General features: G+C 63.0%; 2 protein-coding genes across 9 annotated transcripts in view; one reads left to right on the top strand and one right to left on the bottom strand.

The window, feature by feature from the left end:
* The first annotated feature begins 216 nt into the window (after window positions 1–216).
* IRF7 (interferon regulatory factor 7) lies at window positions 217–4,877 on the top strand. Its single transcript, XM_074371327.1, has 9 exons — window positions 217–1,136; window positions 1,410–1,724; window positions 1,811–1,973; window positions 2,071–2,275; window positions 2,590–2,648; window positions 2,752–2,956; window positions 3,263–3,793; window positions 3,880–3,998; window positions 4,069–4,877. The coding sequence occupies exons 2-9, from the start codon at window positions 1,705–1,707 to the stop codon at window positions 4,264–4,266; spliced, it is 1,500 nt and encodes a 499-aa protein (XP_074227428.1). The 5' UTR covers window positions 217–1,136; window positions 1,410–1,704; the 3' UTR covers window positions 4,267–4,877.
* The window catches only part of PHRF1 (PHD and ring finger domains 1), a 27,589-nt gene continuing 19,120 nt past the window's right edge, over window positions 4,792–13,260 (bottom strand). For 5 of the 8 annotated variants that reach the window (XM_074371317.1, XM_074371312.1, XM_074371314.1 and 2 more), the window contains 9 exons: window positions 12,066–12,193; window positions 10,859–11,040; window positions 10,370–10,489; window positions 9,710–9,864; window positions 6,574–9,168; window positions 6,212–6,369; window positions 5,758–6,033; window positions 5,517–5,645; window positions 4,792–5,138 (listed from right to left, as the gene is read on the bottom strand). In XM_074371317.1, coding sequence (XP_074227418.1) covers window positions 4,995–5,138; window positions 5,517–5,645; window positions 5,758–6,033; window positions 6,212–6,369; window positions 6,574–9,168; window positions 9,710–9,864; window positions 10,370–10,489; window positions 10,859–11,040; window positions 12,066–12,193 — 3,887 coding nt within the window. In that variant the 3' untranslated portion in view covers window positions 4,792–4,994. The remainder of the gene's footprint in view (window positions 5,139–5,516; window positions 5,646–5,757; window positions 6,034–6,211; window positions 6,370–6,573; window positions 9,169–9,709; window positions 9,865–10,369; window positions 10,490–10,858; window positions 11,041–12,065; window positions 12,194–13,260) is intronic. The other 3 variants (XM_074371313.1, XM_074371315.1, XM_074371316.1) reach the window with 2 other exon arrangements.

The raw sequence follows: 13,260 nt of genomic DNA, 5'->3' as shown, positions 1-13,260 counted from the left end.
TGGTCGCGACGAGGCCCATTCGCTCAGCGCCGGGCAGCGAGTCCTCCGGGAACACGCCGGGTGCGCAGCGGGGGCGGAGTCGCGTCCGGCCGGCCGAAAGCGCCCGGCGCTGTTTCCCGTAAACCACCTGCTGTGCCCGCGGGGCCACGGGGCTTCCCAGGCTTGGTAGCAGCTGGTGGTGGCCAGGAAGTTCCTCTCTTGGTCTAACCACCGCCGAGGAGGGGGGACCTTGACCTCCAGACCCACCACGGAGATTCTTCCCGTGGGGGAGGATGAGGAGCCACCTGGCCAGGGGCCACCCTCGGGAACACTCATCTGGGAGAGCAAGGTCCTGGGGACCTTCCGGTGGGTCACAGCCGTACGCCTGTGGGCTACAGTGTGGGCAGTAAGCACCCCGTGGCGCCCCACTAATCCAGGTGCCTGGACTGTGACCCGCGGTGTTGGGGGTGGGGGTGTGGCCCACCCAGTGCGACAGTGGCCTTCAGGCCACGGGCACAGGGGTGGCGGGTGTGCGGCACAGGGTCGAGGCAGGCAGTGGGGGGACCCAGGGCCAGGGACTGGGGACAGAGCCCCCTCCGCTGGCTTCCGCACGAGCGGACTTCAGGCAGGACTTCCGCCCCGACTACCACCCTCCCTCAAGGGTCACTGGCGTTTTTCCTCATGAAAAGGCATTACGAATTCCTTTCCAAATATTTTAATCTCGACCGTATTTGAGTACCTTGCCTGAGCAGTTCTCACTGGTAAGAACCCAAAGAACACAGCTGCCGCTCCTCCCCCGCACCCTCATCACCCACTTGTCTGCTCAGCGAAGTGCGGGTTTCCTTCCTGGAGCCCCAGCTTATCCCACTGCCTGTCCCACCACGTCGGGTGCGGGAGCCCCAGTCCCCCAGAGCGCCGGGTGAGGGAGAGCATCGGCTGGACCCGGCAGCGGCTGTGCAGGCGGGCCGCCAGGACCCCCTGCGGCCCCGCCCCCGCCCGCCGGAGCACGTGACTTCCTCTGCTGCACCTGGAGCTCCGCGCAGCCCGGCCCCCCCCCGGCCCCGCCCCCGGCCCCGCCCCCGGCCTCGCCAGCATAAAAGCGCTTGCTTTGGCGTGTTCGGAGATGCGATTTCGTGCTCCGGTCGTTTCAGCGCCAGGTACTCGGGACTCACGCGGAAGCAGAGGGGCAGTGACGGCCGCGTCGGACCACGCGTTCGCTCCGTGGAGCAGTGGCCGGGAGGGGGCAGGCAGCGCGGGTGACGGCGGCGGGGCACGGATCCAGAATTGGGGGAACTGGATGCGGGGGTCACGGTCGCTGAGGACCTGCGGGGTGGGCGAGAGGGGAAGGGAGAGGGGCGTCTGCCAGCCCCGCGGCCCAGTGGGTTAGGTTTTGTTTTCCTGCAACGTGAGGTTTCGTTTTCCTGCGGCAGTTCCGTCGCGCCCCCGCAGGGCCTACCCGGCCGCCGGCTCGACACCTGTGGCCCCTCGTGCGCGCGCTCGCCGTATCTGTAGTCACACCTATCACCGCTTTGGCCAGGACTCACACTCGAGCAACGTCGTGGCCATCAGCCCTCAATTCCCATCTGTAATCCTCAACACCGGTGACATCTGGCCACACTCGCAACCTTCTTCTCACCTGCGGTAGTACCTGACTCTGCGCCCGTGACAACACTCGCCGCGGAGGGTGCGCCGGCCCCTCCCCGCCCAGCCCCTGCAGAGGGAGCAATGGCCGTGGCTCAGGACAGGTGAGAGCTCCCCGCCCTGCCCGGCGCAGACCCCACGCACCCGGCGGCCTGCGCGCGCCCTGATAACCCGGCTGCCCTGTCTGCAGTGGGGCCCCGCGCGTGCTCTTCGGAGACTGGCTTCTGGCCGAGGTCAGCAGCGGCCGCTATGAGGGGCTACGGTGGCTGGACGCTGCCCGAACGCGCTTCCGCGTGCCCTGGAAGCACTTCGCGCGAAAGGACCTGGGTGAAGCAGATTCGCGCATCTTTAAGGTGGGACCGCAATCCCGCCGGGGACCCGGGGGTAGGGGTAGGGCAGTCCCAGATCCATGGATCCAGGCCACGTCCTCCACTCCCTCTCAATCCCCAGGCCTGGGCCGTGGCCCGCGGCAGGTGGCCGCCCTGCAGCAGCGGTGCCAGGTCATCCAACGAGGGTGCGCTCCGAGCCTCCTGGAAAACCAACTTCCGCTGCGCCCTGCGCAGCACTGGGCGCTTCGTGATGTTGCAAGACAACTCAGCTGACCCTACCGACCCGCATAAGGTGTACATGATCAGCCCTGAGCTGGGGTGCAGAGGTGAGGAAAGCCCCAGGAGGGCTGCAGGAGGATGGGCTGGGCGCAGTGGAATGTGCTTCGGAGGGCCTTGGGACTTTGCTCTGTCCTGGGAGCAGTGCTGCATCAGATTTCTGGTTTTAGAGACTGGCGTGGGAGAGGCTGGAGCCAGGTTGCTGGGGACTGCTCAGGGGATCACTGGGAGGAAGCTGATGAGCTTACTGGGACTAGTGAAGGAGAGGTGCACGTTCCAGCTGTGAGGAGCTGCCCAGGGGTTCACACTCAGGAGTCCACTCCAGAGTCAGGTCCCAGTGTTTCTCCAAACCTTTCTTCTTCAGAAGACCCAGGCATTAACCAGGGGGAGGACAAAGCCCTTGAAGATGCCCCACTCACAAGGGTAAGGCTATTCTGCCCTCCTGGACCTTGGGTCAAGCAAGGGCTGCCAGCTCTTGCTGGGGCTGGGGGCTGCTTATTTAAGCTGGCATTGTCTTCCCCTGCAGGATGGGCTTCCTGGGCCATGCCAGGCAGCACATACTGGTGAGAGGCCAGGGCATGAACCGGCCTGGCTAAGCCCTGAGCCCTGCACTGCAAACCCAAGTGAGCACGCTGGGGACCTCTTGCTCCAGGCTTTGCAGGAGAGCTCCCTGGAGGACCATCTGTTGAAAGCTGTATTGGGGGCGGATCCGATCCCCCGAGAGGCTCCTGGTAAGGGGCTGTGTTGGAGGGGGGTGCTCTGTCCTGCAGACTTCTGTGCCAAGGGGAGAGGCAGGCAGGGGAGAGAGGAGGCAGGGCCTGGGGGAGAGGGAGGCCCAGCAGGGATGGTGCGGGCTACAGGTGGGCCAGTATAGCTGATCCTCCTCAGGTCAGGCCCAGAGCTCCTCCCAGGGAGTGGGAGTGGCCACCGGCCTGTGGCTACTGCCCTAGGCCAAGATTATGGGGAAAAGGAGCCAGAGACCTGTGGAAGAGGGAGGAGCTGGGAGACCAGGTGCCAGCTTAGGCCTTTCTCTCTAGCTGCAGGGCCCCCCCTGGTCCCAGAGCCCAGACAGCTCCCAGACGTGGAGCTTGGCACGACACCCTCCTCTGGTGCCTGCACCCCAATGGCAGGTGAGCACCCGGCTGGTCCCAGGTGCTCCCAGGTCTGTCTGCACGAAGAGCCCAGCCTGGGGGCCCTGGACTTGACCATCATGTACAAGGGCCGAACAGTGCTGCAGGAGGTGGTGGGGCGCCCAGGCTGTGTGCTCCTGTATGGCTCCCCCAGCCTGGCTGCTGAGGCTGCAGAGCCCCAGCGTGTGGCCTTCCCCAGCCCTGCTGAGTTGCCCGACCAGAAGCAGCTGCACTACACAGAGAAGCTGCTGCAGCACGTGGCCCCTGGCCTGCAGCTGGAGCTCCGGGGGCCGTGGCTGTGGGCCCGGCGCCAGGGGAAATGCAAGGTCTACTGGGAAGTGGGTGGGCCCCTGGGCTCTGCCAGCCCCTCCACCCCAGCCCGCCTGCTGCCCCGAGACTGCAACACCCCCATCTTTGACTTCGGCACCTTCTTTCAAGGTCAGTGAAGCACCTGCCCTGGGGCTGAGGTCCTCCCAGCCTGCCCCCCTGCCCCCTGCTCACCAGAGCCCGGTCCTGTCCTGCAGAGCTGGGGGAGTTCCGTGCCCGCCGGCGCCAAGGCTCCCCACACTACACGATCTACCTGGGCTTTGGCCAGGACCTGTCGGTGGTGAGGCCCAAGGAGAAGAACCTGGTCCTCGTGAAGGTGAGGTGCAGGGGTCCCCAGGGTGGGGCTGCACACAGCCCCACCGGGCCTGACAGCGCCCTCCCCACAGCTGGAGCCATGGCTGTGCCGGGCATACCTGGAGGGCGTGCAGCGTGAAGGCGTGTCCTCCCTGGACAGCGGCAGCCTCGGCCTCTGCCTGTCCAGTTCTGACAGCCTCTATGACGACCTAGAGCACTTCCTGGAGCACTTCCTGATGGAGTGGGGCAGCCCGCCTAGGGCGGACCCCGGCCCCTTCGGGGTCCAGTAGAAACCCAAGAGCCAGCATTGTGTCCTGACCAGAGGTGGGCTTGGGGCTGGGGCTCAGCAAAGGCACCGTGGACTCAAGCTCACCCCACTTCCTGGGGGCCCAAGGAGGGAGCACCCCACTCTTTTCACAGTGAAGAAACGCAGGCCCCACTTTAGAGCCAACAAACTACGCAAAGATCCCAACTGTCCCTCAGGACACAGACACTCTGCTCTCCCTGCCAGGTGGCAACTGGGGCCCCTCCGTCGGGAGCAGGGCCTCTGTGCTGCACCTAGGGGCTGTCCCTGGCCTTTGAAATCTGCCAACACCACTCTGCCTCAGTGGAGCTGAGTATAGGCTTCAGCAACTCTTTACAGAGCATAACAGAGATGGTATAAGGGCTCCCTGGACAAGGGCCAGGAGCACAGATGGCTTGCCTGGGGGAGGCTGCCTGTGAGGGGGTCGAGGAAACCTCCCCACACCTCTGGCCCAGGACCTTCCTTGGTCACAAAGTTCACCTTTCAAGTACTGAGCCAACTGAGACATCTCTAAAGATAATCCATTTTTGATAAATTAGAACACAGTGGGAACAGTGTGTATCTATAATGTACAAATAAAAAAAGTCTAGTTTTAAACTGTGAACAGGACAGGTGCACAGACCACGTGTGATCACAGGAACCCTGAAAACAGTTCTGGGTGTCCCCAGAATTTTCTGCTTCCTCCACTCCAGCCAGGACGGCGCTGGGCAGGCCTTAGCCCTCGGGGCCCGGGGCAGGCGGCTCCTCGCTGGCCTCGGCCCTCCGGTGTCTGCGCATGCGCCGGTACTTGTCCACGTAGGCCTTCACCAGGTTGCCCACCTTCACCGGGTTGATCTCCCCGCTCTTGCTATGGCAGATCTGGGGGGGGGGGCCAGTTACACAGATGTCCTTTCACACCCCACATGTTCAGTGACCACAGTGACTGGGCCCTGGGGACCACGTGAGGGACAATGGGCAGCCTGAGGGTTCCATAGAGCCGGGCCAGCACATCATGACCACGAACCCCACCCTGGGCTGGAGAACGGGTCATCTCTCGGAGTCTTGCTTTCCCACACCTCATGCTACTCGGTCTATTTAACAAGTCATGAGGCCACTGCCGTGAGCCCCCATGACCACCTATGTGGTGCGGCTACAGGGAGACGGGCTGGCCTGGGGCACCCTTCTCCATGCTCACGGACCCCCGAGAGTGTCAGCAGGCAGGGTCTCGGCCCCCCAGGTGGCGACTGCCAAGCCCACCTTCTGCACGGCCTTGCGAAGGATGTCCTTGTACTCGTCCTTTGTCACCTCCCTCTTCTGGTAGAAGGGTTTGATGGCCAGCTTCACCTCCTCCACGGCCCGTTCCTGCACGTGCAGCTTCTTCATGTACTGGGAGTGAGAACATGCATGTGACACCCACCCAGAGGCCTAGAGGGCCCTCTGGCCAGAGGCACAAGGCTTCCCATCATCCTGCCCCTGGAGGGAGGGGGGCAGGACTCACCTCCTCATTCTTGGCCTTCTCTGAGGCTGGCCTGGGAGCAGCTGTCCTCTCCTCAGAGTTGTTGGCAGTGGTGGTGGCAGTGGCGGCCGCGTGGCCAGGTGGCTCTGAGGCTGTGGTCAGGATGGCGGGTACAGGGGCTGGGCTCTGGGCCACCCCACAGCCCTCCAGGGGAAGGCTCCCCTGCAGGATGAACTGGACCGTGGGCTGGCTGACTGGTGCGTAGGGCGGGATGCTCAGAGGCAGAGCCAGGGCGGGAGGCAGGTTAGGGCCATATACCTGGGCAAGAACAAATCCCACTCAGCCTCTGTAGAGCTCCCGGCACCGCGCTCACCACCCTACTCCCCAGTCAGAGCCATGGCAGAAAGGGGGTGGCACTATGAGGTCTTCAGCCCCGACCTGGCCCAGCCAGCATGGCCTGGGCACGAGGCCACGTCCCTCCAGTCTAGGCGCCCACCTGAGAGGGGTTGGCATCGGGAAAGCCAGAGTCCGGAAGCACGTAACCAGGGGGAAGGGACTCAGAGAAAGGTGCCTGCTGGAACGCAGCCATGGGGCCCACGTCCTCGGTTTCCCGGACCCCTTCCCGGGGCTTCTGTGGTCTGTGGAGCGGCATCCCTGAGGGCCAAAACAGCAGGGGTGAGTGTTCTGTGGCCACCCCAGGCCAGAAGGCTGCTTCCTGGCTAGAAAGTTCCAGAAAAGCATCCCAGCAGCAAGGACCACTGGTCAGGCCGCAGCCATCCCTCTGTGTGAAGGAGGCCCGTGAGCCACCCACGGAGAAGACCACACGCCAACCCCCCACCCCGGGAAGTGCCTACTCACGCAGGCCTCTGTCCTCGGCTGGGGCACTGCTCTCTGCCTCCTGGAGGTTCCAGGTGACTCTCTTCACCAGAGCCTTAGCCCGTAGCAAGGGGTTCTGAGAAGGACCTTCCTCCTTCACCACGGGTGCCCCACCCACGGCCTGGCCACCCAGGGTGCTGGGCACTGTGGTGGCCTCAGCCATGTCCTGCGGGAGCAAGTGCTTCTCTTGGGGGCCTTCTGTCTGGGGCAGGAGCTGTGTGGCATCTTCACTGTGGATCAGCGACACCTCCCTCCTGATGGCGGCCGTGGCCATGGCCAGGCTGGCGTCATGCTGCTGGCTGGTTGGAGGCACAGCAGGCTTGGGCAGGAGGCCTCGCTCTGGGGAGGAGTCCGTGCTCTCAGGGGAGGGCGGAGAGCTCATGTCATCAAGCTGCATGAAGATGGCTTCACTTGAAAAGTCCTCAAAGAGGTGGCCCGCCTCGACAGAGTCGCCGTAATCCAGGTCCTCGAGTGGACACTCGGCTAGCGCCTCTGGGACTGGGGCGGCCTTTGGGGGGCCCTTGTCCGTCTCGACCCCCTCCGGCAAGGCGTCTGCTCCTGCTGAGGCCGGGGGCCTGGCCAAGTGCTCCCTGTCTGGCCTGGGCTCCTCTGGGACAGGGGGCACCGGAGAAGCCTCTTTCGGGGCCAGCTTCCTCTCCGGGGAGCGGGGGCGGGGCCGTGGGCGCTTCTCACGGGAACGAGGCCGCCGGTGCTCCCGGGACCTGTGCTCCAGGCTCGGTGACCTGGACCTGCGCTTCCTCCTCTCCCGGGAGCCACGCCTCTCTCGGGGCCGGTCCCTCCTTTCCCTGGGGTGCCTGGGCCTACGGGACCTCTCCAGGCTGCTGGGGGGCGAGCACTCCCTCCCCCGAGACCTGGACCCGGACCTCCGCCTCTTCTTCCTCCTGCCTTCGCGGTGCTCGTAGGAGGAGCTGCCGGGGCTGCCGGAGCGGGACCTGCGCCGGCCTCGGCCCCAGGTGCCCCTCCTCCTCTCTCGGCTCTTGTCCTTGGCCTTCTTCCGCTTGGCTCGCTCATGGCTGCTGGAGCGGTCACTGGAAGACCTCCGGCTCCGGACCTTGGGTCGGTGCCTCTTAGCCGGGTCCTCACCCGCTGGTGGCGATGCCGACCGAGAGCTCCTGTCCCCAGAGTGGGACGAACGGGAACCGGAGCGGGCCCTCCCATGCTCCCTGCTGGCGGCCTGCTGCCTCTGGGTTTTCTTCCTGCTGCGGGAGCTGGACGTGGAGCGGGAGCGGGTGGGGGACCGCAGCTCCACGACCCTGTGGGTGGTTGTGTGCAAGGCGTTGGGGCTGGGTGGCACGTCCGGCTCCGCCACAGTCACACAGGTCACTGTCCGCCCCTCAGAGCCAAAGAAGGAGCTGCGGGGTGGCCGGTCCTCGTCCCCCCAGGGCTCGGGCGGGGACGCCCCCTGCACCTGTGTGGCAGCGCCTTGGCCCTCAGTGGGCTCCTCCTTGTCCTGGAGCTCAGGCTGCCCAGAGGGCCCCTGGGGGGGCTGGGGCTCCTTCCCAAAGCCAGTCTGCACTGTGTAGGAGGTGACGCAACGCACGGGCAGCCGAGCTGGGGCCCTCGGACTGTCCACCGAAATGGTCCGGGTGATCTCAGAGGGAAGGAGGCTGGAGCCCAGGCGCTCGGGGCTGCTGCCGGCGGAGCTGGAGTCGGAGCCCGTGGGGTTGAAAGGATCGTAGATCTCGCTCTTGAGCTGCTTCGTCTTCCTGACGGCGAAGAGGGGCGAGGGGCTCTCTCTCCTCTGCGCCTTGCTATCCACAGGCCGGAAGGTGTTACAGAAGCCAGGGCTGGGGAGTCTGCTGGAGTGGGCTGTGTTCCCAGGAATATTGATCCTGAAGCTCTCAAAGGTCGAGCCGACACCCTTCCCCCTGGAGGGGCCAGGCAGAGCGGGGGGCTGGGGGCCACCCCCGGAAGGTGTGCTGGGCTCCTGCGTGCCCCTGCTGCTGGGCTCGCCCTCCACCCGGGCACCGCAGCTGGGCTGCCCGGGGCCCTCCCGGCCCGTGAGCCGGCTGATGCAGGAGCTGGGGATGTCGACATGCTGCCCGCCCGTGGGGACCTTGTCCTCCCGCCGGCCGCAGCTCTCATCTCTCCTGATCTTTGGTATCCTGGGCAGCCTGGCGATGTCAGCTCTCCTGGGAGCGGGTCTCGGGGCCTGTGCCGGCACCACGCTTCCAGGGGGCGAGTCAGAGCGACCACCCGAGGCCTTCGACGACACTGATCTCAGAGGCATAGAGCGCCTGGCGTCGCCGTTCAATCGTGAGTCGTCACTCTGTTTTAAGCCGGGTCTGCTCACGCTGGACAAGTTCTGGGCCTGGCCCGCCTGAGGGGTCACCAAGGACTCTAGTCTCACAGGGGCCCCCGATGCAGGCGCAGGAACACAGGCAGGGCCAGGTGAAGCCGGGGGTGTGCCTGGGGTGGCCTTGCCCGGACACCTGGACCCTAAGCTCTGTGGCTTGCTTCCTGAGTGAGTCACTCTGGGCTGCAGACAGGGCCCAGACCCGGTGTCTTCTCCCTCTCCAGGTGGACCAACTGAGTTTCTCTGAAAAGAAACTGGAGCTATAAAGACAAAAAGCCAAACAGCCATCAGTTCCCATCCACGTCTTTAAAAAGTTCAACCTTTGCCAGAGTGCCTTTCTCTGAAACCATGCACTTTAAATCCCTTCTACTCAGTGCTGCCTGGCTGCCCTCCGGCAGGGCCTGAGGCCCCTGTGGTGCTGCCCACTGTTCTCTTCTGCTTCATCTGCTACTTTTACGCTATTTGGATCAAAAATGGCCTGAGCCTGTAATGCACACTTGAAAAGGGGCAGCACCCTGGCCTATCACCGACTGTGCCTGCACAGCCAGGCCGCCCTGAAACCCGCCAATGCCGACTTGTGCAGAGGCCCAGGGCTGGCTCCCGTGGCCGTGAGGTTCGAGGCAGCTGTGTGACGGCAGGAGGGCCTGCGGGCTGCAGGGAAACTCCAGCCATCTGTACGTCATCAGCTTGGAAACTCAGTGACGGAAACGCATCTTCAGAAGCTCAGCACCCTTGCCCACAACTGGAACCTGTGGGTCGCAGACTCGGGGTTGGGGGTCGGCGCTGGCAGAGCTGCCTCACCTGCCCTCTTGGCGCTGAGGGAACCGTCCCGGTGGATGATGATGTCGGCGCTGTTCATCATCAGGAGGCTCTGGCCCGACAGGATGCTGCCCAGCAGGTCAGGCACGGCGTCCTCGTGGACTTCTGGCTGGGGCACCGGGGCAGGAGCGCTCCTCCTGCAGGGCAGACCCGGGGCAGGCCCTGCCATCAGCGCCTCTGCACCCCAGACCCAGCCTGGCAGCAGGCAGGGGCCCCCAAGGGAAGGAGTGGGCCCCAGCCAGCAGCTCTGACGAAAGGGTAGAGGGTGTCGTGTCTCTCTGACGAAAGCATCTGATCTGATGCTTTCCCCCACGGGACGCCACCAGCAGAAGCTGGTGAGCAACAGCTCTACTGGTTTTGCTGGTTCCTTTTTTGAGAATTAAATAGAAGAGAAGCTTGACTCCCTACCAGCCCTGCTGGTGGGCTCTGAGGCAGAGGTGGGATGTGGAGGCAGCCTCTGGGGGCCACGGCCTCCCCTTCATCCCCGTGCCCTTGGCTAGGGACGGGTTGCAGCACCTCCTCATCCAGGAGCCACGGAAGAGGCCACAAAGGTTACCAATACGGAGACCAGATGGTCCTCATTGGCCGGTGGCCCTACCTTGGCACCGCCACCCCCGGCCATCCTGTCCCCACAAGACACACCTGGAGAGCCCCATGGAGACAGGCCTGGCCACAGGCTGGTGAGAGCGCAGGGCTGACTGGGACAGAACCCTCCTCTTGGCACTCAGAGGGGAAGCAGGGGTTGCAGGCACCTCTTCACTGCTGGACGGAGGACAGAGGCCAAAGGGAATGGGTGAGCCTGCACCCTGAGGCCCAGGGAGACACCCCAGCCCTCTCCACAGCACCTGGCAGGGTGGGCCAAGCATGGTCCCACGTGGCAGCACTCAAGAGGCAACACTGAACCAGGACCCCGCGGCGGCTCTGTGTTGGGGTGGCCCGAACCTCTGAGCAGGGATGGGGTGGGGGCAGACCCTTCTCCAAATTAGGGGACAAGAAGGCACAATGTCCTTCCTATTCACCACCTAACGGAGTCTGGGAACGACTAAGGCAGAAATTCCACAAACACGCATTCTGCGGGTGTACACAACCCCCAGAAAGGAGGCCCCCCCGAGCCCCACCCGCCACAGTCACCTGTCAAAGGGGTCCAGCTCATAGGGGTCTCCAAACAGGGAGAGAGAGGCTACCCCGATGTCCGCACGCATCAGCCCCAGAGAGGGGTCCGCGGGCTTGTACACCGAGGGGACGCAGGCTCCATGGGCTGGCCTCCGGAGGCCCAGTGTCCGCGCGAGGCGGGTACGAGCTGTGGCTTCACACTGAACTCATAGGACAGAGAAAGAGACAGTGGTCAACCAGTCTGGAGTCTACGGGTCCAGATTTCAACCACTGATCAGCCCAAGGGCTGCACGGACGGGCCTCTCCCCAACAGAGTCCCACACCTCGCACGACTGCAGGGCTGTCACCTCTGGTCTCGGCTCTGAGCGAAAATCACAAAGAGGAAAACACCCCGTCCTTCTGGTGACTGTGGGAACACAACCAGGCCAGGCTCAGGCCCAGCGGCAGGGAGACGGCGGGGATGGCCATCTGAACAAACAGGCTGACCAGATGTCCACGCACTCCACTTAAAGCTGAAATGTGTTCTCACACAAGTACACGTGAGCCGACGCCGACTGGGCAGCGGGAGCGAGCTCCACTGTGAACTCGCATAAAGACATAGCAGACACGTGGACGACAGCGCGAACCCAGCTCTACCTGTCTGTCGTGTTAAAATGTTTTAAAGAGCCAGTCCAAGAGCAGGGTTGAGGAAAAGTACTTCAGAAAAGCCCATGTCACACAGGCCGCCATGTGCATGGGAGAGGGGCCCTGAAGGCTCGCCAGCAGACCAATCTGAGGGCGGGAATGGCCTGAAGGGGACAGTGTCCACGCATGTCGCACTCGAGCCACCTCACCAGACACAGCCTGGACCCTGCTGCTCACACCAGGGCATAGGCCCTGCCGGAGGACTCCTGCTGCTGGCCTCTCTCAACTCCCCCTCCCCAGCTCATACCTGGCCCCCCGCCCCGCCCCTGGCAGGGAACAATCAGTCTGGAGCCCTGACGAGGGGTGGCCCCTCTGCATACCCCTGCGGTCCCAGGAATGGCACCTAGTCCCTCAGGACAGCCGGCTCCATGCGGTCCTGGACATGTCCTGTCAGTCCCATCTCCAACCCACACTGCAGAAACGTGTTTTTATCTGGGAATCTCCAAGTAAACACAGAGAAGAGGCTATTTCTGTGACTCTTACTATGCACCTACACAAAGGATTTAAAGTTTGCCAAGTGTGAACCCCCATCAAATGCTACCTTGATCTTTTTCCCTTTTCTCTTCTTCCCACGACCCTGGCGTTTCTTCAACCTCGTCCCCGAGTTCTTGCTCTTCACAGATGACCTGGGCTGGGTCTTCCTTCTTCCCGACGCTTTCTTCCGTCTTCCTACAAGGAGCACATTGCGAGCACACGCGTCACTGTGTGCACGGACCCCCGCCCCATCCCTGCGTGCCCCCTCCCCCCAGGACCCAGCCTACAATAACTATCCATCCCAGTTTCGGGTGTGATTATCTTTTCATTTTAATTTGGTCACAAGTTTTAAATTGAAGAACAGCTGACAGACAGCATCATGTTAGTCTCAGGTGTGGCCTGGGGTCTTTACACGGAAAATAAACCCACAGAGGACGGAGGGGAGAAGGCAGTGCAGAGCGAGGACAGAGTGAGTCTGAGTCTACTCTGATTTGTAAACCTGTTAGAACCCGCAGGTATTCTACATAACTATGAAACAAAATTAAATTAGAAAACACAAACCCTGAGAATCAAGAGTAAAAGGAAATAAAGGACCCCAGCTCTGTATCTACTTGGTGGTCTCACCACAGAGGAGAGATCTCCCAGAGGCCTGGAAACGAGTGACTTCATGGTACATTTCTAGTAAAACAGATCCTGAAGGTTCAACTGCAAAACCACCAGCGCCCTGTCCTCCTCAGCCACCTTGAGGCGCTCGAGGCTTACTGGGGATGAGCCACGTCAGCCACGTGGCTCCCTAATTTTAGGATGCCCCGACGCCCCTGGGGCCCTCAGAAGCCTTGGCACAGAAGAGGGGTTCCAAGAAGAGAGACTGGCCCTCGTGATGTGTGCTATGAAAGCACACCCAACAGGTCTCAGCCACAGGTGCAAGATGAAGCCACAAGCCCCACCTGATCTCCCCTGAGGGGCACTCTGAGCAGGCCGGAGGTTCCGAGAACTGGGAAGCGCAGGAAACAGACGAAGGTGCTAGTTAACTCGTGCTGTCCATGAAAACCCCACTCCTGGAAGCAGCCGGTACAGGAGGGAAGCCTCTCCTTCCCTTCCCAGTGAGTTCATGGAGCTGAACCCCAAGCCCCATGGCTGCCTGATTGCGAACAGGGAGCCTGGAGGAACTGCCTGCTGGAGGACCCCCAACACCGGCCAGCAACTTGTAAGCAAACAAAACCCCCACCTGCGCCTGAGTGAGCCTTGAAGCTCTAACCACC

Source organism: Camelus bactrianus, chromosome 10 (assembly GCF_048773025.1).
Source record: "Camelus bactrianus isolate YW-2024 breed Bactrian camel chromosome 10, ASM4877302v1, whole genome shotgun sequence".
Classification (NCBI taxonomy): domain Eukaryota; kingdom Metazoa; phylum Chordata; class Mammalia; order Artiodactyla; family Camelidae; genus Camelus; species Camelus bactrianus.
The sequence above is the reverse complement of the archived record's forward strand: the minus strand, read 5'-3'. Positions and strand labels throughout refer to the sequence as shown.